Genomic DNA, 22876 nt, shown 5'->3' with positions numbered 1-22876 from the left:
ACACTCCTCTCATCCCAGACCAAACACCAAGCAGTCTGCTGCCCTGATCTAACTGGGTGCGCCGGAAAACAATTCAAGGGCATTACATGTCACCCACATTTGAGGGCTTTATGTATTTATAACGCATTCTTGTCCAACAAAAACTGCATCTAAGCAGTCATCCAAACAGAGGACAGTAAAGGTCCTTTCATTTTGATTAGCTGTCTTTACTCACTGAAGGACAATAAAAGTGGTAATTTAAAATAATATTAAGATCTCACTGGAAAACAATGGAACAAGGTAATCCACTGTTTAAGTGGTGACAATACAAATTTTTTCATGGCTTGTTATGACTGTAATAGGATTAGCTGAAAAAATTCATTGTGAAGGTCTTTGGTGGAAAATCAGGTCTTTAAATGAAAATATTATTTTCATTCAGTGTTTTTCATAAAAAATGTGTTTTTTAATGAGAAGAAAACAAAAACCCACAACAAATTGTTTCTTGTGTTGAACTGCACAGAGAACCACAAAATTCAAGATGGTTACAAGTTTTCTGAGATTTTAAGAAGGGGAGCCCATTATATCCTGCATGTACAGTCAGCCTATGAACCCTGGCCTGGACCTGAAAAAGAAGGAACTAATGAAGCTTCAAAATTACAGGTCCCACAAGGCATTACAATGGCCAATCAATATTTTGAGTTTTGAGACAAAACTATCCAGCTTTTTGAAGGCTTTTTTTGTTTAAATTTTCATCTTGAAAATAAATTTTTTTAAATGAAAATGCATCTCTTTTTAAAAAAAAGTTCCCTAAGAAGTCTTTTTTTTTCCAGAGAAGGCTGTGTTTTCAACCAGTTTGGTATATTAAGCTTTGCCCTCTCTTTTCTCTTGTGTTTTGTAATGCATCAAGAGAATTTAAGATCTGAAATTTAATTTACAGCCTTAATCTTATTTAAACATAGTTTTATTTGTGGTTGAATGCAGATACTTGGCCTGCTGTTTTTAAACTAAAACAGGTATTAAAAACAGCTTAATGAAAAACAGTGGTCTGTCTCTTCACCCACTGCTTCTTCTCCAGTAACACAAAAATCTAGAGCCTTATGGCAACAATAGTTAATGCTATTTCTAGGCAGTGCAGAGTTCAGGGAAAACATAGTGTCTAGCATTTATCTGGAACAGTCTGTTATGAGAGAGGACAGAGCATGATGAACAGGGTGGAGTGAAGATGAAAGCAAGCCAGTAATAAAACAATACTTGGGGTATATACAGCATCTTGCAGATGAAAAGATCTCAAAGTGATTTTATGTACTTTAGCAATGTAATTTGACTAGAACAAATTCCCTTGTGCCAATTAGGACCCTTGGTGTGGCTTTTCATGGAGAGGAGACTCTACACCGGTCCCAAACAGAAAAGCCAGTGTATTATGTTAAGGGCAGGCTAGGGGAAAGGATCTATGGATGGCAACATTAACCTGGGACCTTAACAGTCCATAAAAGCAGACACTGAAGTAAAGGCTTGGACCGATGTAAAACCTGCATGGCAGACACGTGGCCGACACACAGGTTTTGGAGTGAATTCCACTCCTCCCGCAGAAGTCCCTGTGGGAGTTTAATTTCTCTTGCTTTTGTACCAAATGGAAGATGCTAACATTATTGATGAAGCCTCAGAAAGTTCCTGCATCACATGGCATTTTTTTCAAGAACGAAAGGAAAAAGCCAAGAATTTATTGAAAAATAATTAAGCAGTGCATGAACTGTAACACGAGCTGTCAATCTTTTCAGGGAGTTTGTTCAGAGATACATGGTTTGGCAAAGTTGGAAGTCATATGTGATAAATCATCCCATTAAAAATCCCTCCAAATTTAAACCACTGTGACTGCCAATAACCTGATCTACCAGGGAACATCTAGAAATTAATTCAGACTGTCAGAAATGTACATGTCAGGAAACTGAGGTAAAATTTTGACTCCAGCCACCAGGGCTGATTCATGTTACATGGCTACCAGTCCTTCCATGGTCCGTATTTCCATTAACAGCAATCAGAGTTTTTTGTGCTGAACGTGGCCAGATCAAGCAGTAGAATTCCACAGTTCACATAAGATATTAACAGGGGAATATTTTGCCAAAACTGTTTCTGGCTTTTTAAAAAATGCTTCTTACTCAATTATTGGAAAGGTGGACAGTTGGTCATTGGACTCATCCTCATGGAAGAAAGAGAAAATTGCTTTCCTCAGAACAGGCTAGTCTGTCTTATAAAACCAGAATAATCTTTCCAGAATAGCTCACTGGATGACTTTGATTAAAATTAAGAGCAAAACTTAGGACTTTAGTTTTCTTAATATTAGCATTTTCAAGAGTATTTATGAGCTCACAGATGAAGACACAAGGAATTCTTAACCTTGCAAAATGCAGGAGAGTGTTTGGTGGGAGTGATGGAATAACTTTCTTCACCATCTATATTTCAAACAGGGTTTCTTCTTTTTCAAGAGCAAACCCACCAATTTACTGAAGCTTTGAAAATACGAGTCTCGGAGTTCTCTGACATTGCAGATATTTCTTTCATTTTGTAATATATTTTTTTACTGGCTTGACCTCAATAGTAGTCTTGGATTCTTAATATTTCAGAATCAAAACAGGACAATTGTTTAGATGCCAGTTTGCAAATTTAGATGCCTAACTGTATATGTTCACACTCGACGTGGGCTGCTTGCCCGAGAAAGTGCATCAGAAACAAGAAAAATTTTGCCTTCCTATATTGACAAAGATATGCAAAGGTTACTGTTCATTGCTTTTAGGGTTGCTGGCTGGGGGCAGGGCAGGAAAGGGAAGGCATCTCTGCCTGGAACATGGATATTTTCTCCTAACTATCAGGTCATTGGGACGATGAAGGAAGGCCTGGCAGCTCTTACTGTTGACCCTGCTGGACTTCTAATTGCCTGCAAAATTTGGAAGACGTATCTTCTATATACCACCCAGCAACCATAGTACAGCCATAGCCAGGTCCAGACTGTCTTGACTGGAATATTTATCTATTTCTCAGAAAGATTATGTATTTAAATATGATCCAGTTCAATATGTTCCTGTGCATCAACATGATTTACATGTTTGCCTTTTTTTTTTTGCATCTGTCATTAAAATATAGAATGTTAGCCTGACATCCCTCTTAGGATTTGTGAAGCTGATTGATGCTTTTATGATTATGCAATCTGATGTCAGGTAAACTGTGGAAAGCTACAGGTAGGTGGGGGAGTAGACATCTAAAAACTAAAAGAGAACTTCAAGCAGGACTGTTGTGTCATTTACTTGCTGCAGAAAGCAATGATGTAATTAAAAATGCTCAGGAAAGATTACTATCTTTTGGCATGAAATTTTAACACATGCAGTAAAAAAAGAAATTATCAACATTGCTTAAGATAGATCTTTTTTTTTTTTTTTCCACAGTGGGGGTCCAATAAAACCCTGGAACATCCCGAGCATAAAGAACATCAACTGGATGTAAAACAGAACTCTATTTTTTTAATGGTTTAGGATGGGAGGATCTTCCCCTGTAGTGGGAGGAAAAAACTGGAAATGTCAGTGCTTGATCTTTATAAAGTTTTTGAACTAATATGTAAAATAAAAATGAAGATAAATGAAAATGCTTGTGAAAAGGATTATTAAAGATAGGACAGTACTATAATAAGCATGATCCAGCAGCCTGCAAATTAAGAATGTACTATAACATACAAGCACTGTGGGGAGGTCTGGCAAGTTTTATCTTCTTGGAAGGGGCTGAAGGAACTGAAAGGAAACTGTAATTTTCCTTTACTAATGTAGGATAGGACCAGGCAAGGCAAGGCAAGTAAAGGCAAGGCAAGGCAAGGCAAGGCAAAAGGACCAAAGAATACAAAGAGTAATTTTCTTCACAGGTGAAGAGAGTGAAGAGTACTGTTCTATCTTTGTGTAATAGCTAAATCAAGACTAGGATATCATTAAAAATTGCTACTGAATTGTAAGACAAAGTTCTCTGTTAGGAACTAAGTCAACCACTTACTGATTGGCCCTAATGGTGTGACTAATCAGTAGTTTCAAAGCCACCAGCTTTTCAGCTGCCAAGGAGTATCTTGAAACAAGTATTCTTAAATAATACTACTCTCAACTATTCTGTTTCTTGACAGAAAAATAACAAAAAATGGAAGAGAACTACCTCCTAAACTTCAAAATATTTAAAAATAAAGCAGTAGGGGTTATAACAAGATGTGACAGTGCCTCACACATCTCCTTCCCCAACAGTTTCTTAACAGTGCTGGTTTTATAGTAAATACAAATCACAAATTATAGTTCACTCCAAATAATTTATTTCACTCAGGAACTCTAAAGGGAAAATTTGGTGAGTTAGCAACAAGAGCTATTCCAAAGAGTCTGAGGAGGCCATAATGCTGTTGGTCTGGAAGTTTTCAGTCCTCTTCTGTACTGTTTTTTCTTACTTAACTTTTTCACAATGCTTTTCTCTTTATCTTCCATGCACAAGTTGCTGAGATGACAGGCCAAACAACAAATATTCTACCGGCTGATGTCTTCCAGTGCCCACAAATTTTACAAGGCCCAAAAGCCAAATCTGTGGCCATCACAAAACATTCAGACTTCAACTGTAGATGTCGAGACCAAGCTATAAAGTTCACATTAATAATATCTGGATTTGAACTTGTCCAAAATTTGGCAGAGACTGACTGCCCATCTGTAATGGACTGAGCTCCCGTTGACAGAATCCTTGTGTGGAATTAATAGCCAATTGATATGTTTGAAGTTATTTAAAATCAATAGTTCTGCCTTCCACTTGCCTTTCATGGCTTAAATTCAGGTTCTTGGGGCTCAATTCCATGCCGTTTCAGGTACTCTGAACTATCAGAACATCTGGACATGCCAGAACATCTGGACATGCCAGAACATCACAGTTTTCCAGTAGGCTGTCATATCTCCTAGCCCATGCAAATATCAGATACCCTAAGCCATATGAAAGCACAAGATGCCTGTATTTCAGCAACTTATTCCCATGGTCTTGGTTTCTCCAGCTACAGCTAATGTCTGTATTTATAACACAAGTTTGGGAATGCAAATCCCATCTTTGGGTACGGCTGATCCCACCAATTGTTGGAAGGGAACACTTTAGGGCTGAAATGAGGTAATAACAGGGAAAAAACACACTATTTTTCCTATGTAATTCAGTGTTTGAGGTTAAGGAACTATTCCTACTCAGGCTATTTTCCTATGCAAATCTACTTTATATATTCATTTAAATTCAATTTCTGAGTGTCTGATATAGGTGTAATGCATTCAGAGTGAGTAGGACTCTTTGGACATACATACATATTCTGCTCTGAAGTCTGCACCTGCCCCTCCTTTAATGCCAAATACAAGCAAATTTGAGAATGGAAGATTGGCCAGGGTTCTGCAAGCCAACACACAACTTACGAGCTGAAAAATGGAGTCGACAAGCTTTTCAGACACTTTCTTCCCTCTCTTGCCTGTGTTCTTTTTTCAGTTTGTTATGACATCCATTTTGATTTCATTCTGTTATAACTGGTTTCATACCTCAAATCTTCACATTGAGAAATAAGCCTAATTCAAAATAATTCTAGAAAACTTCTAATTAATGTGTAGCAAATATGTAACTGGGAACATGCAACTGGATCTTACTTTTTTCCTGCTAGCTCGTACATCTTCAACTGGACATAATTTATCTTCAGTCAATATTAAAAGAAATAATGAGAATAAATACAAAGTCACTGAGCTGTTACTCATTTTCCTGTCTGTAAGTTACTCATTTCCCTATGCTTAGAGAGGAATGGCCATTAGAATTGATGTAATTGGGCAGACACACAAACTCTTACATTTATTTCCTTTGAAAGAAAATGCTACTTTTTTTTCATGCAGGCTTTTTTAACTTCAGGGTTGAGTTTTGCCAGGATAGGTATAGCAGGAGGACATTAGCCAAGTTCAGTTTGGAATGAATGTGGGCATTGGAGTACAGAACGAGGTTTGTCCTGACCCTTTGTAAGAAGGTGACTTTCAGAGAATGATCCATGCACAGGGATCCCACTGGAAAAATTGCCTCTGAGAAACAAAGCAAAGAAATCTAACAAAACAGAAACCTCACTGACAACCAACATAGTTTCCATGTGAGAAAAACTCATATGTACTAATGCTTTAAAGCAGTCAGATGACAAGGCGATAAAAACTGCATTCAAATCTTAGAATGTCACTCTGTCACATTAGTCAGTCTCACTGGCAGACTTTGCCAACAGATTCAGACTATACAGGCAGATAAATGCAAGCAGCTATTTGGTAGAGATAGAGACACATAATTACTAGTTACATTATCACTTTAAATTCCCTATTTCAGTCTGTTAAGAATGTATTCATAGTAGATTTATACTAACTGTTTTCATTTGCATTTGCAGCCAGTCTACACAACATTACTGTATGTGCACTTCAGTGTTCTCCCAGATGGTGTTTTGAGAATGAAACTCCTGTTGAACCAAGCCCTCTGGGGCTAATTGATAAAATCTTGTAACAGTTTTTTAAAGCCTTGAAACTGATGGTCTGTAGTAAAGCAGCAGCAATAAAACACTACTCCATTTGTGTCAGAAAATTAAATAAAAAGCTACATGTTCCTTTTATGTGTGCACAGCCAAAGCTAAAAATGAAATTGAAGATGATTCTAGATTACCAGAATATCACAGAATCACAGAATGGCAAGGGTTGGAAGGCACCTCGGAAGATCATCTAGTCCAACCCCCCTACTAAAGCAGGTTCACCTTGAGCAGGTTGCACAGGACATTGTCCAGGGGGGTTTTGAATATCCAGGTACAGCGGCTGAAATCTGTGCACTTTTGAAAGTCACTAAAGCCATCGTTTGAGAAGACAATTAATTCTGATTTAGGATTCTTGGTTCTGGATGAAAAATGTCATAATCATATGATCCACTACTTTTTGCATAGATGTGTTAAGAATTTTGGCAGCCTGACCCTGCCTCAGCAGGCTTTATGCCAGAACGGGGCTTCCTCTGGGCCAACCCTATTTTCTGCTGGATCATGCATGGCTTGTCCTCTAGCACCTGCTTAAAGCATATAAGCATAAAGCTGGCAGAAAGCATGAAGCTGGCACAAGCATTGCATCATGTGCCTGTGCCTGGTCCAGATGAAACGTGAACTACGGGATGAACTAGTAGCATGCAGTTAGAGTATGAATGGTTGTTCAACCACTGCCTGGGACTTCTGCCATTGACTGCCAGGGGCCCTACATTTCTACCCACATATTTCACATGTTTAAAATTTAACAAATGACTCAAAGTCAAGTTCATTAAAGTACAAAGAAACGCGACAATTTCTTCCTCTCTTCTATTTTGCTGGTCATATGGGATTATCAACAAAACAAATGCCAATTTTTCAATCACTTTACAATTCTCATTAAATAAACTACACAACTGATCAATGAACATATAAATCATCAGTGTCAATAATGCCATACTATTCAATCTTTAAGGGAACAGAATACAAAAGTATTAATAATAAGAGAATAGAACTGAACAGTAAATACATTAAACTGTACTGCATCTTAGCCAATGACCTAATTTAACAATTTAACCCTGTCTCTTTTAATTGAATTATATTATCACCAGATTCTCTACAGACCCTAAGGACATATGTAAATATATTCCAGATTATAGATGACTTTTTGCATCCTGTGTTTGCAAAACTAATGATATTTTATACTGAGTATTATTTATTCTCATTTGTGTGATGTACAGGCTGTACTTAGAAATTACTCAGTACTTTAAGAATTTTTTTGAACATTAGCAATATTATCAGTTAAACTCACCCTATATATTTTTCATGGAAGTGCTCCCACAACAAACTATTAGAAAAACTTGGCTCTTAAATTCAAGCTAACAAAATAAATCCCAAGCTTCACTGGACATTGTGAAAAGGATTAAACTACCCTTCCTTTGCCTATACCCAAACTCAAAAAAGCACATACATCCTCTGAAAAATGTCGTGCTCAGTTCCCAAGAATCCCACAGGGATATAAACTGCTGGTAGAGCAGATGTAGAAAGGAGAACCTAAGAGATCTACAGTCCAACCTGAGCTCTCCTCAGGGAACTGCATTTTCCCTGTTAGGTGATGGGAAAATAGCTTCACTGTCAGGTAGTGGTTCTCCACTAACACCAAGGCTGCACCTAGCCCTGAAGCTGCAGTAACTGGCAACTTCTGAGTACATAGTCCCGAATATCCAGTTTCTTCATGGCAAAAAACCTTATGTCCTCTCGTCTTTACAAAACACAAAAGCTCTAAAAGAATACTACCTGGATTTTACACCTATACTGGGGTGGGATAAAGTTCATCTAAAGCATAGATACCTTCATATAGGCTAGACATCTAAAGTAGCCACCGTACTCAGTGAGGTCCAGTTACCTAGTTAGCTGGCCAAGTGCAGGTGGCAGCTTTACGGTTCAGTTGAATATGAGGAAAAAAATTCTTTACTCTGAGGGTGACAGAGCACTGGCACAGGCTGCCCAGGGGGGTCGTGGAGTCTCCTTCTCTGGAGATATTCAAAGCCCGCCTGGACGAACTCCTGTGTAACATGGTCTAGGAGAACCTGCTTTAGCATGGGGGTTGGACTAGATCATCTCCCGAGGTCCCTTCCAACCCTTGCCGTTCTGTGATCAGAACATATATGGTCCCATGCTCAGTGTTTTCAATGCATTTCTGATATTTCTGATAGCTGTTGCTATAGTTCTTATCTTTGTCAGTCTGATGTAGCAAACCCACAATATTTTCTGTGAAACAAAGGAAGAAACAAGGAGTGCAGGGGTAAAAAGAAATCCAGAAGTAACAAAAAATTTGCAAAATACTTAAAAAGGCACCAAGGCGTATGTATAAAACATAATCTTAGCAAACACTGTTATTTTAGCAACCAGATGCATACTTTCTTTCTAATTCTGGAAAGAAAACATATTTTAAAAAATTTTGAAAATCACGTTCCACATACAAAAAGAGCTAAAATGGAGATGTTGCTACCCAATCCACCACTCTAAACAGAGCTACTGTTACATGCCCTGATGTTGATGGGTTTCTTGCCAGCAGTAACATTTTGACATCAAAAGCTAATAGGTTAAATACCATTTTACAAATGCCTTTAGTGAGCAGCAAAGGCTTATTTCTCTGAAGCAATAAAAAGAATATGTACTAGAAGTCATTACAGAGCATGGGTATGTAATCCAGTAATTTCATGCCCTTCATCTATAAGTCTCTCAAATGCCATTACTCTGTGCTAAATTCATTTAGGCTGATTTAATCAAATGAAAGCACTGGATAACTAATATAAACTCGAATTTCCTGAGCCATTATTTTCTATCTTCCAAAACCTAAAGGCTTATGCTGATTTTACTGGGTAATGGTAACTGGCAGGTCATTTGCAGAGCAGCAAAAGCAAACCACTTCAGGATGAGTACAATAATTTTAATATATTAATTTGTGATCCTTAACTCATAAAAACATTCTCCTAAGAAGACTGATTTCTCAGGTCAAGACAAGTTTCTTTATGACCATGACCTGTTACTTCTTCAGGTTAAAAACTAGGAAAAATAAAAGCAATACAGACTAAAATAGTTAGCTTATAAGGAGGATATTTGGAGTTTGCCTGAAATTTTTAGCACTATTCTTTTTCTTTAGTTATTTTCTACAGGCAGGACTAGGTCACAGTGTTATTTGCACCTGAAGAATTTCTTTGAAAGCACTTGGGTTAGTATAGAACAACAAAGGAAAATTTAGCCCATTATCAATAAATTGGGTTTCATCTTTTGTTTTATAAACAGACATAAAGTCTGTTTTTACAAGCAAACATAAATTCTCCTCATTTTACTCAGACAAATACGTTTCAATAAGCTTTCTGGTGTTTGTATGACCAAGTCTGAATCAGAGTTTGCTAAGCAAACTGAGTAAAGATGACATCTGTATTTATCCCTTACACTGAAGCCTGGGTGTCCAAAGGTGGTTAGCTTACAGTCCAGTGGATTCAGTCATGAGTCATCCTATTCTGTACATGAAGCAGCCCAAAGTCATTCTCTGTGGACGTTCCCAAAAGCCTTAGTATCACCCTGAGAGGTAATAAGAGGAAAAATCTAACCTAGTTTTTTCAAGACCTTAAAAGGCCTGTTTACTGAGTATCAGTGAGGCTCAGCCATCAAAACAACTTATAAATACACGGTCATTGACACTCATCATATTTTTGGAGTCAGGAAGAGAGATACTGCCTAGCACAACTACTGAAGACATTAGTTTTAGCATCTAGATTCATCCTGATTGATTATGTCAAGAGAAGTTACAGCAGAGCGTGCACTGGTCCTTTCTGGCACATCAGATATGCCTCCAAATTAAAGCAAAGCTGGTTACATAGTGCCTGCTGACTTATTCCTGCAAGTCTGGACATGGCACCACAGACTGCAACATGTGCCAGCCCTCCAGAGATCTCCTGTACATAGTACAGCTGTGAGCAAGTCCTGTTGTTACCAAATCCAACACAATCATGCTTTTGATGCTAATGTACCATGGGCTTGCCATCATAAAACAGGTAGACTATGCTTCTGGTTTCTCTTCCTTTGTAAATGCGTCTTCAGATGGACAGGAGGTTACACGTTCCCGGTAACCCCCAGTATCAGTACAGGCTGGGGGAAGAAAGGATCGAGAGCAGCCCTGCCAAGAGGGACTTGGGGGTGCTGGTGGATGAAAAGCTGGACATGAGCCGGCAATGTGTGCTGGCAGCCCAAAAAGCCGAGTACTGCGTCCAGCTCTGGAGCCCTCAGCACAAGAAGGACATGGAACTGTTGGAGCGGGTCCAGAGGAGGGCCACAAAAATGATCCGATGGCTGGAGCACCTCTGCTATGAGGACAGGCTGAGGGAGGTGGGTTTGTTCAGCCTGGAGAAGAGAAGGCTGCGGGGAGACCTGAGTGTGGCCTTTCAATGCCTAAAGGGGGCCTATAGGAAAGATGGGGAAAATCTTTTTAGTAGGGCCAGCTGTGACAGGACAAGGGGTAATGGTTTTAAACTAAACCAGGGTAGGTTTAGACTAGATATAAGGAAGAAATTCTTTACAATGAGGGTGGTGAAACACTGGAACAGGTTGCCCAGAGAGGTAGTGGAGGCCCCATCCCTGGAAACATTCAAGGCCAGGTTGGAGGGGGCTCTAAGCAACCTGATCTACTTAGCAGTGTCCCTGCTCCTGCAGGGGGGTTGGACTAGATGACCTCTAGGGGTCCCTTCCAACCCAAAACATTCTATGATTCTATGATTCTATGATTCTATAAACCAACCTTCTCTTTGGTGTTTTTCTAATTTTCCTGTCTGTGTGTGTTGAACCTTTGGCTTCCAACAGCTGAACTGAAAACTCAAGAATTCTTGCTTTAGGTCGAGTCTCTAGCACTGTAAAAATTAAATAAACACTCCTGAAAGTGACGTATTTCTATACACACATTTTACATGACAGATATGCCAAAAGAATTTTGTTCTTGCTAACACTGACTAAACAAATGACAGAATAAATCTCTAGCATGGAAAGCGTTTGCTTCAAACTCTTGTCTACACTCTGTTTAAGGTCCTTTCCTTAAGTGCCTACTGGAGCATCAAGGAGAGGAAAAAGTATTAATAATTACTCTTTGATGTTAAAAGTAGCTTATATAAAGGAATCTGTAAACCTCTTAGTAAGGATATATCTGTCTGTCTTATGGTGATTGCTTGTCTTTTTAAATCCTTTTGGGCCTCACTTCAGTAGAATACTTAAGCATAGTACTTAATGTAAAGCACAACCTCAATTTCCACTGGATCTGAAGTGTGCTTTTGGGTGATTCACTGAGTCATTGTCTGTATCATTAATGTTTCCTTTCAAATTAAACATTTTTCCAGAGAAAAAGAAACCAGGAAACTCAAGAAGATTCTCTAAAGCTTATTCCACTGAAAGGAAGGAACAGAGAGGAAGGCATCAAAACTGATAGTCCACCAAAGCACTGAGAGTATCTGAATATTTTAGTGGCTCCAGTCTTAGGACATTCGCCTGACATTCCTAGTCTTACAAAGCTCAACTCTGAAGAGTAGCAAAAAACGTAAAGCCAAAAGTCAACAGTTATAAAAAAGGCAATATAATTAATACACACCGGCTATTAGTCTGTAAATAGCAGATGAGTGATATAGCAAAAAGCAGGTAACACTCCTGTTTCCTGTTAACTGATAGCTGTTTTCTGACAGGAGTTTGCTTCTTTGCACGTTTGCCTCCTAGGATTTACCACCAAACACATGTAACCATTTTCTAAGCACCTTCTTGCTCACATCACCCCCAAAAAAGTAAATGCAAGTAGATAACAAAGATGCAGAGAATTAAACAGGATGCAAACAATAAATGTCACATCCATTCACAGCTGCAAACAGATGTGAGCCAGAGACTTTTGTGGAGTAATGCCAATTTACACCTAGTAAAGCCTGGCCAAAAATATTTCCATATAAAAGGAACATATGACGCATGAGCCTACAGAATCATCACAATACAAATCATCAAGTCACTATCATATGATGAGAGTGGAAGCATAAAGGTTATTAAAATGGCTTTCACTAAAATGGCTTCAGTTTTAACAAGGCATAATGCATGTCTTCACAGGAGCTAAGCAAAGTAAGGACAACACAAGTTCTTACCTGAGCTTTTATTGGTTTTGTTTTGTCTACTCTTTACTTGCTCAGTCCATAAGGTAGGATAACGAGAAGCTATATCTAGAAAAAAACCAACAGAACAAGGTTTGTAAATGTTGCAATTTTTTTAAAAGTTACTAGCAGCTGAAGAGTAAGTGGCTAGTTCTAAATACTCATGGATCTAAAAAAGAAAAGGACACACTGGTTTCTGTCAGGACAGTTAAAATCTTTATTCATGCAAAGGCATGAATAGTTCCTTCCTTATCCCATTCATACAAAAGGTTGAAAAAAATACTTGCAGACTAAAATTATGTTTAATTAGAATAAAAGTCTCCCAGTGTGGACCCAAAATATGTAATAGCTTCAGATCAGATTCTGTGAGATTTGCAGTGAGGCAGCCACAATATAGGACTACCATTGCATGTAGGCCTTGAGCCTTCCATTTACAGAGCACTGAATTTCCTCAGAGGCAGATAAGCCTGACAAAACATCAACCTTAACATTAATAGGCTGAGGACAGAATTTACCATTTATCTTCCTTATTTGGCCATACAGTTTTAACCTGCACTCTGGCTTAAGTTTGAAACCTGTCTCTGCCCTGAGTAGTGACAATTAAAATTGCTAATGTTGGACTCCAAAGCTACTGCATCACCTCAAAACTTTCACACAAAATTCGTTGCTTGGAAGTAAAGACCCTATTGTATTTGTTGTCTTTATCTGGAAAAAGATACAGATGCTTTCAATTTCGTTTAATTTCTTGCAACTCCTCCAGCAGTTGCTCCAACTCTAAGGTAGCATTTGACATTGTAGTATACAGTCCATATTGCACAGTTTAATACCACACTGTTAATTTCCCATTGATGCTCACCTTCTTCATCACCTTGAGGCTGAGTCTCCAGCGCGGGAGCTGAGGCATCATCTGAATTCAGAATGGAAAAGATTTGCAAGGAGACTACAATTATGAGAGTAAGCTAAATAAGTGTACATACGTGATTGATACTAATGATTTGCACATAGCCCCGGCCGGTAAACAAACAATAATTTAAACATTATTTATAGGTATTACACAGCATAGATATATTACATCTACAGACTGCGGATTATAAATGGATGGCTTTGAGGTTATGGCTGATGAAACGATTGTCTTTGACGAGGCGTGAAGTGAACAGGTCGCTCCCTGGACAGTAATTCTTCATATTTAATGCTGCACATTAATACCTATAGATTATAACTGATCAAATCAGCGGTTCTAAAGAAGTATTAGATAAATGTATAGAACAGGTAAGACCTGTGAAAGCAAAAGCAGTCTGGGGTGAATGAGTGGCTGCAGACGTGTTGGCGCCTTAAAATGAAAGGAAAGTTTCTTCCGGCACAGCAGGATCTATTTAAGAGTCAAGCTGATTTTATAAGCAAGATTCACAGATTAAAGAACCAGAGTATTGTTTGGTCCTCCAGTCAGCCATCTCCATTCGTCCACTACCAACCATTACTGCAAGAAATTTACAGAAATGCTAAGAGGATGTAGGCAATTTTAGGTTCAGTAAAACATGGTGGAAGTAGTGCTGGAAAACAAAAATTCAAGATGAAAAACTATTTTAAGTTAGCATTCTGTGAGCAAGAGAGGTACCCAAAGGCCTATCTTTACCTTATTGTGTTTTCGTTATTTAAAATTATTTCAGGTACTGGGTAAATACGACTTAGTAGGCCTTGCCAGTACATATTTTCCAGTCATTGCTGTATCCTGTAGCATGGAGTTAACTCCAAGACCAAGATGTCCTGCAGCAGTAAACAGCATCTTCCATGCAACAGATTTTTTAGCATGTATTGCGGTTTCACTACTGGATCTCACACCAACATAGTTTCCAGACTGTTTTCCTGGCATTTTCATAGAAGCTAGAACCAAAGGTAACTGAGAAGCTTCCTCTTGCTTGTACCCTCCCGGGGTAACAGCGAGCAGCAGCTTTAAGGCTAACACGCTACCTGTTTCCATTTCTTCTTGCTACTGCAATTCAAAACAGCCTCCTCCTGTTGTCTTTGTTGTCACCATCACTGGTTTTTTTCTGCAAATCTGTATTGTCTTTATGGAAAACATGCAGATGATTTGAAGGCACTTTGACCTTCCTCTCTGGAGGCCACAGCCTAGTTCACAGCAAATACAGATACCCAATAAATACTGATAGAAGGTAAAACTAAATTTGCAGCCATGGAACACTAACCTCCATGCTTTTCACAAAACCAAAGCAGCAGCAGTAGAAACTTATTTTCACTACAAAATTTGTTAACCAAAACATAAGGAGACTTTTTTTAAGAATGCTCATTCTTCACATCCAGGCAATGACAGGATACTTTGCTCCAATGCCATAACAGTCACTTCTCTTAGTTTTGCTGGCATTTTTGTGGTGTCCTCTGGGTGGTGGAATAAGACTATTGATTAATTTCAGAGAGGCCATCAAGCATCCTAATGTACTGAGAATCAAGACAGACATTTAGATCATCAATCAGACAAAGAAGGGTGGGGAGAGGACGTTAGCAGCATCTGAGAAGAGCCAGGGACCACCTGGGAACCAGGTCAGTGTCCCTTTGTGCGGCAGGCTTGTGCTGGAGAATAAAACGAGGGCATGAGTAAAATGCAACCATGTCACTTTAGATGTGAATGTATGCGATGCAAAGGGAGACTTGATAAATCGTGTTCATTTAAGCTCCTTACAGTCACAAACAAAAATAAAGGATTCCAGACAAGTTTTATATATGGGATGGTTCATTCAGTTCAAAGCTGAAAATGAAAGTCCTGACCTAAAGCAAATGGGTAACTTAATGTTAATGGAACCCGCAGTTTGTTTGGAAATACATGAAAGAACAATTTTCCAGTACTTCATAATTATTAGCCTTTAAAGAAGTACTGATTTTCTTAACTTAACAGCACAACAGTTTATTTAAATGTTGGGTATAACACAATGCTGCAAAAGTTCCTGTAAAAAAAAAATTCAATTATGTTTACGGTTGACAAATCAGATAGTCATTAATATTAGCACAAATATAAGTAACTTCTTTAAAATTAATTTATGCCACTGTAACTGACAGCAACATTTAGTATGTTGTTTACAGCTGAATTTAAAATTCTTTTAAGTGTTTGGAGAGTGTAAGCTTTAATTTTGTTTTAAGCATAGCAATCCCCCTCATTTAAATCTACCAGCTATGTTGGAGTCTCATCAGATTTTGTCCTGCCAACGAGATATACACCATGATCTATCTCTAACAACAATCATCTGGCCATGAATGTAATCACAATATAGAGCAAAGTGCTGGGTCCAAGATGACTCAAGCACTGATTGCTATGGAAATAAAATGAGGACTCCAGTTCCTGAGATTTTGGGACTACAGAACACTGCCTTTATTAAACAGACAGAATAATCTGTCCTCCAGGGCAAGCAAACAATATGGGAAAATATTTCAGAGTATAGCTATGGGAAGAACAGCTATTTTCCAAACACCACAGAATAGCAAAGTCTGTAGGGCTGAGACTAGAAAAATATGTCTCTGCATACAGAGACAAATACATGCATACATACACAATTCTATGGTTCTATGATATACATTTATACACAGAAGTTTACTAAATATCTACAGTGCTGACATAAAATGAATAGCATGTATGCATGCATATGTATTATATATGCATATATAATACATGATGAACATGTATTGATAATTTAAATCACAGTGGTGCATCCCACAGCTATTTTAGGTTCCACATAAAGGCCAACTGAGATATTTACCTGTTTTTCCTGCACCTTCTCGTTGTGGCAGCTTCTCACTCACTGAACCTGCAATTGGAAAAAGGAATTAACCAGAAAAGTATTATTTTAACTTTTAACATGTTTTCTAAGTAGCACAGTTCAGCTTTAATGATTCATTTTTGTTTATTACAGCAATAAACATCAGCAAATTCTTCCCTTGCAAACCAAAGATTTTAGCTTTGCCTGACTTATGCATTTGTGTACCATCAATTTAGTGTCAGATGCTACTTCCTGGCCACTGCAGGACCTAAGAAAGAGATAACATTAAACACCACAGGGACACAAGTGCAAGAAGGTGCTCATGTGCTGCAAAGCCCACGTCTCCCTTCCCTGCTGAGCCAGCGAGGACGGGTCCTGCTGGAAGGTGCATCGCCCTCCCCGTTCCTTGGGCAGGGCTGCACCCTTCCTCCACACACTGCAGCTGCTCTGTGGGGCTTCTTCAGCCTCTACCCCCATCCTGGTTCAGATTCAAAACTGCCCCTTTCGGCTCTAAATACCCCATACAAGGCCCTCCAGAAACTCTGTGCTGGTGTGGAAAAGTGTGCATGTTGGGGGAGGCCAGAAGAGTGCCACCTTCTGAGTTTGAGCCTAAGCTGGTTGCAGGAGACATCCTCAGAGCTGTGGCCCTTAGGAAAGGAGACAGCAGCGGGAGGGAAGGAGTTAAGAAGTTTGCAGGAGATGGATTTTAACAGTTTATTCTACTAGCCTGGACTCCAACCCAGCATCCAGTCTTGATTTCAAGTCATCGAGAAATGGTGCATCTACTGGTTTTTTTAGCAGTTTTTACAGGAGGCAGTTGTCCTTAGGGTTTAAAATAGAAGTACCTCCTTATTTCTTGCTTATGTCTCATTATTACAACTGTTTATATGATTCTAACTCCTAGCCACTTCTTAACAATATTTCTATCTCTGCTGCATTAAAAAACCACCTTTAAAAGTGGTATTTTTCTCTCTAAAGAGCCACATGGAGCCATCAAAAATTAAAAAGCATGTCTATCAATTCTTGCAACATTGTCTCTTCTTACATACACCTGTTTTAATAAAAAAAAATGCCAAACCCATGTCTGCCAGATGCTCGGAAATGTGTGAAATAATTTGATTGCCTTAATTTTCTTCATTTATTTCCTCCTGAAATAACTAAATTAATTGTGTTTAACAAACAAACAAACCAACCCCAAACCTTGCAGCACAATAAATCTGTTCTAAAAGGACAATTTAAGTAAGAGAACCCACTAAATCACAGGCCTTGTTTACCATGCTGAACTGATGGTTACCTCAATATGACGTTTAGACACAGGCATCTGCCAGAGGGAAGACAGCTACCATCACAACACTGGCATGCTGATTTTAAGGCCTCCATAAAAGAACACATGACAATGCAGCCAAGCTGGTATCACCTTCTGAAGGATTCAGCTTTTAATACAGCTTTTATACATCCATATAAAAAATATTCTAGTTTAGACGTGTTTCCTTTTTTTGGTGACACTATATTTTTATTGTATCATGTTTGAATCTCCAGAAATTCGATATACTTAGTGATGCATCAACATTCATTCAGACAGGAAAAATAAAGCCGTTATCATTGTAGGAATTATATCAAAGGGTGTTAGGGATATCTTGCTCTGAATAGACTGCAATACTAATCCGTGTTGTTCACTCTGAAGAGGAGGCAGATTCTTGCATTTATGCTAGTTGAAGCCATAAGATCTGAGCTTTTTGGTGCTTGGCTTGAATTTGATAAGAGGCTTGGCTTGAACTCAAATAAGATGTTCCAGTTTTAGGAAGTACTACATATAAAATTGCAGGTTTTTCTAATTGCACTAAATGCCAGTGATCCAATCTTTCCTCAAATTTCATCCAGTTACAATTAACTCTGTAGTTTCTCAATTTAATTTTGATGCACAGGAGTATAATTGTAATTCTTTTGCAAATACAGAGATTTTAGGTCTGACTATCACCCACATTAAAGTATTTTACACCAATTTGTGAGTAGAAAAGAGGCCTCAGCATGGGGAATGTGTGTGATGAACGGCCATTAGTAGTCCCTTTGTGCTAAAAAGAGTTAAGTAAAGCATGTTTGACACCAGTGTTGTCTCTCTATGTACATTCAGAAGCACTATTATAAATTGAACTTAAAATTCAGTTCATACCTAAGTAATTTAACACATTGGTGAAATTTATGTATTATTTCACATCTTAAAGAAAAAGCTGAAAAAACTTTCCAGATTTCATTAACACCAAGATGACTTCAGATTGCTCCATCTGTATGTGAAATGGTGAGAAATAATGAATATATGATATTCATATAAAGTCAGGGACAACTGAATTCTTTGCTCTATGCTTAGGGTTGGGGTTTTTTTTTACTGGATATTTTGATGGCAAATCGATGGACAGAAGAAGAGAATGGCATTTACAACTTTATCATAGTGAATCTAATTTTCTTAAGAAATTAGATGATTGCCAGGAAAATTAGTTTCACTGGGCTAACATTAATTTTTTTAATAGTCTTAGGACACTAACAAAAATATTCACAGAATTTCCTACAAAGGGAAATCTGCACCCTTCACAGTTTCACCTGAAATTTTCAATTTACACAGCAGAAATTTTTCTTATCTCCACGTTGGAGGTGAGGAGGGGTTATTGAGCTTATACAGTTTTTTCTACCATTTTCTGAGTATATTTGAGGTAGAAGTACTTCTAGCTTAATTTCTGATAGGAAGTTGCATTTACAAGTTTCCAGGAAATTGTATCTTCAATACTCACGACAAATGCTCACATTTTCAGCTAGACAAGAAACAGAAATAGCAACTCATGACTTACCTAAAAGTTAAGCAATACAATCAGCTTCCAAACAACCAAATCACCACATAAATATATTTATGGAAGGGGAGAGGGCAAGGAGGGATATTAGATTCAGCAGCATTATTTTAACAAGAAGAATTCAGCACCGTTCTACCTTGTATGTTTCCTTAGCCATCTATGCATTTATTATTCTGATGAATTTTTAAAAAAAATGCAGAAATATTTATGCCTTAGTTTATTGCAAATCCCACAGTTCTGCCCAGTTTCAGCCTAACAACATCTGAGGCACAATAATTCTTCCAGTGAATTTGATATGAGTTTTGTGGTTTGTGATTTTAGCATATACATTTTCTACAGTTCTGATCATATGCAACTGTGCTTTGAAAAAGAAGGTGAAAGTCTACTATTACCCAGTTTAAGCAATGATTTCTGATCTCCTACTAAAGAGTATTTGATATGCAATCACTGAATGAAGTTATCAAGAAACAGGACAGCAAACTTCCCATTCTGTTCTATATTTCACATATGTGTGTCTGCCTATTTATAGGGAAAGTACTATGTATTGGGACAGAAATAGATAATTCAAGGATGGATATTTTTCCCAGCTAACAGAAGCAATATAATGAAAACTAAAAAAGATCATTGCCTTCCCAAATATATTTGTTTTCATCGTATTATCTAATGATAATACTATACAGGCAGGAAGAGTTCTGAATTTTTAGAAGTACTTGTGTTTTGGCCTTAAAAGATCATCTTGGCATCTTAATTGCAAGGTAGCCAAACTACTTCACAGAATAATAAAACGTGTCCATACCTCTACAATATCACTGGCAGAAGCCCAGAAGAGTTAATAAGGCATAAAAAGCCTACAATAGGTGAACACTGTATTTTCCAATGATAATTTGACACCTGCTTCTCAATTTCTGCCCCATTTCCCAAGACTCTGTGCCTGTGGAATTTCTGCAGTTCCCTGCAGTGCTGGTAACAGAGATGGGGAGTTGTAAAAATGTCTTTCTTATGCCTGGTGTTCTTTAGTGAAAGTATTGGGGGACATCCATCATTTTTAAGAAGCTTTCTTTTTAATGCTATCATGGGAATGTGTTTGATTTACTTGCCTTCTCACCACTGCTCCTGCAACAGTGGAGATTATTTCCATGGAGCAGAATGGCATTCTGAGATTTATCATGTGTGTTTTAGCAGCACCAAGTGTTGGTGTGGGAATAACTAGAATGGATGGAAGAAGAGCATCTTTCAGGTAAAGATGTAGTAATTGAAGCAAAGGGTTTACAGTTCAATTAGTTTTTTACAGTACAATCAATTGGACAGTCCTGCATTTTTTAACACTGCTTATAACCTTCCACATCTTATGTCTCTAGCAAATAAGACAGCTTTAATAAGAGCAACCAGAACAACACAATGAGCACAAAATTGCTCATACAGCTATTGTAGATACATAAAAATTATACATGTGACATTTTTCTGCCCCAGGAACTGAGATAACTTTGGGAAGCATCACATTATGCAGCTAACCTATATTAACAATTAGATAAACTCAGGTTGATTGTTTGAACTATCTAATATTGTGATAATGTAAACTAAATGTGAAGCACAGATAGGGAATGGAATCGAGAAACCAAACTCCTAACTGCCCGTACTAAATTCTGTTCCATATTTCCTCTATTAAAATCCAAGTTCTTCCAGGCTGCCATGCTCTTCTTTCCTATTTCTGGATATTCACCAAAGTCAAAGGTGGTTCTACTGGGAGAAAATGAGAGGCAACAAATTATCCCATAATTTAGGAACAGCACATTTGATTAGACATGTATTCAAACCTTATCTGAAGTTACTGAAGAACTAACCTAGAATTCAAAAGAAACACTGAACATTTTCATTAAAAGACAAATTTTCAAACATTCTACAGTATCACATTTCCTATGAGAAAATATTACAAAAGCATGTTCACAATTGACTCTGCCTGCCATCTTGATTGTCTGTGCTCGTTCTGCTCTAAAGGGAAAAGGTGACAAAAGTGATCCTAGGATAAAAAATTCTGGCACATACAAACTAGGAAATTTGCATAAATGTTTTTGAAAGAGCTATAGCAGCATGCACAGAAGCAACTGAAAATACATAAACACGATGATGTCAGGATGCCACCACTACAGGACATCTGCCTGCAATATCAAAAAATAGCAAGGGAATGCCTGCAGAGAGGCTAGCAAGCACACAATGGATTAGACTGACTAGGGACAACAGTGTTGGAAGAAGTGGCATCCCTGGAATACTAGTTAAGATGGGGTTACATCTACTTGTCATCTGTATACCCACTAACATTTTGATCATAGTTCCTGTGCATGGTATTACTAAAGAAAAAATATAGAAGAGAATCAATAGTGATCTGGAAAACATCAACAGTCCTGGGGGAAAAAAAAGCTCTGTTATCCTAAACAGATGGCAATTTTGAAGATATACGGGAAAATGGGAGAGGGGTGCAGTTGGGCTTCAGGCTTTCATTCTGAGATGCATGAGCAGTTTTGCCTCACTATCACAGAATCACAGAATCACAGAATTGCAAGGGTTGGAAGGGACCTCGGGAGATCATCTAGTCCAACCCCCCTGCTAAAGCAGGTCCTCCTACAGCATGTTACACAGGACTTCGTCCAGGTGGGCTTTGAATATCTCCAGAGAAGGAGACTCCACAACCCCCCTGGGCAGCCTGTTCCAGTGCTCCGTCACCCTCAGAGTAAAGAAGTTTTTCCTCATATTCAACTGAAACCTCTTATGCTTCAGTTTGTAGCCATTGCCCTTGTCCTGTCGCTGGACCTCACTGCAAAGAGTCTGGCTCCCTCCTCGTGACTTCCACCCTTAAGATATTTGTATGTATTGATGAAGTCCCCTCTCAGTCTTTTCTTCAGGCTGAACAAGCCCAACTCTCTCAGCCTTTCCTCGTAGGAGAGATGCTCCAGGTCCCTTTATCATCTTAGTTGCTCTCCTCTGGACTCTTTCTAGGAGTTCCTCATCTTTCTTGAACTGGGGAGCCCAGAACTGGACACAGTACTCCAGGTGGGGTCTCACCAGGGCAGAGTAGAGGGGGAGGAGAACCTCCCTCGACCTGCTGGCCACACTCCTCTTAATGCACCCCAGGATACCATTGGCCTTCTTGGCAACAAGGGCACACTGCTGGCTCATGGTCAGCTTGTCATCCACCAGGACTCCCAGGTCCCTCTCGGCAGAGCTGCTTTCCAACAGGTCAGCCCCCAGCCTGTACTGGTGCATGGAGTTCGACCTCCCCAGGTGCAGCACTCGGCACTTGCCCTTATTGAATTCCATCAGGTTCCTCTCTGTCCAACTCTCCAGCCTGTCCAGGTCCCGCTGAATGGCAGTGCAGCCTTCCGGCGTATCAGCCACTCCTCCCAGTTTTGTGTCATCAGCGAACTTGCTGAGGGTACACTCTGTCCCCTTGTCCAGGTCACTGATGAACAAGTTGAAAAAGACCAGGCCGAGTACTGAGCCCTGGGGAACCCCACTAACTACCGGCCTCCAACTGGACTCTGCCCCGCCGATCAGAACCCTCTGAGCCCTGCCATT

The 22876-nt window shown here is 38.8% G+C and overlaps 1 protein-coding gene across 1 annotated transcript in view; it reads right to left on the bottom strand.

The window, feature by feature from the left end:
• The window catches only part of SMOC2 (SPARC related modular calcium binding 2), a 103081-nt gene that overhangs the window by 58464 nt on the left and 21741 nt on the right, over positions 1-22876 (bottom strand). The window contains exons 5-7 of the mRNA XM_035889634.1: positions 16467-16514; positions 13559-13642; positions 12697-12771 (exon numbers count right to left, since the gene is read on the bottom strand). Coding sequence (XP_035745527.1) covers positions 12697-12771; positions 13559-13642; positions 16467-16514 — 207 coding nt within the window. The remainder of the gene's footprint in view (positions 1-12696; positions 12772-13558; positions 13643-16466; positions 16515-22876) is intronic.

The sequence above is a fragment of the Egretta garzetta genome, unplaced genomic scaffold (assembly GCF_000687185.1).
Source record: "Egretta garzetta isolate BGI_Z169 unplaced genomic scaffold, ASM68718v1 scaffold122, whole genome shotgun sequence".
NCBI lineage: Eukaryota > Metazoa > Chordata > Aves > Pelecaniformes > Ardeidae > Egretta > Egretta garzetta.
Note: the sequence above shows the minus strand (reverse complement) of the source record. Positions and strands in the feature narration are given on the sequence as shown.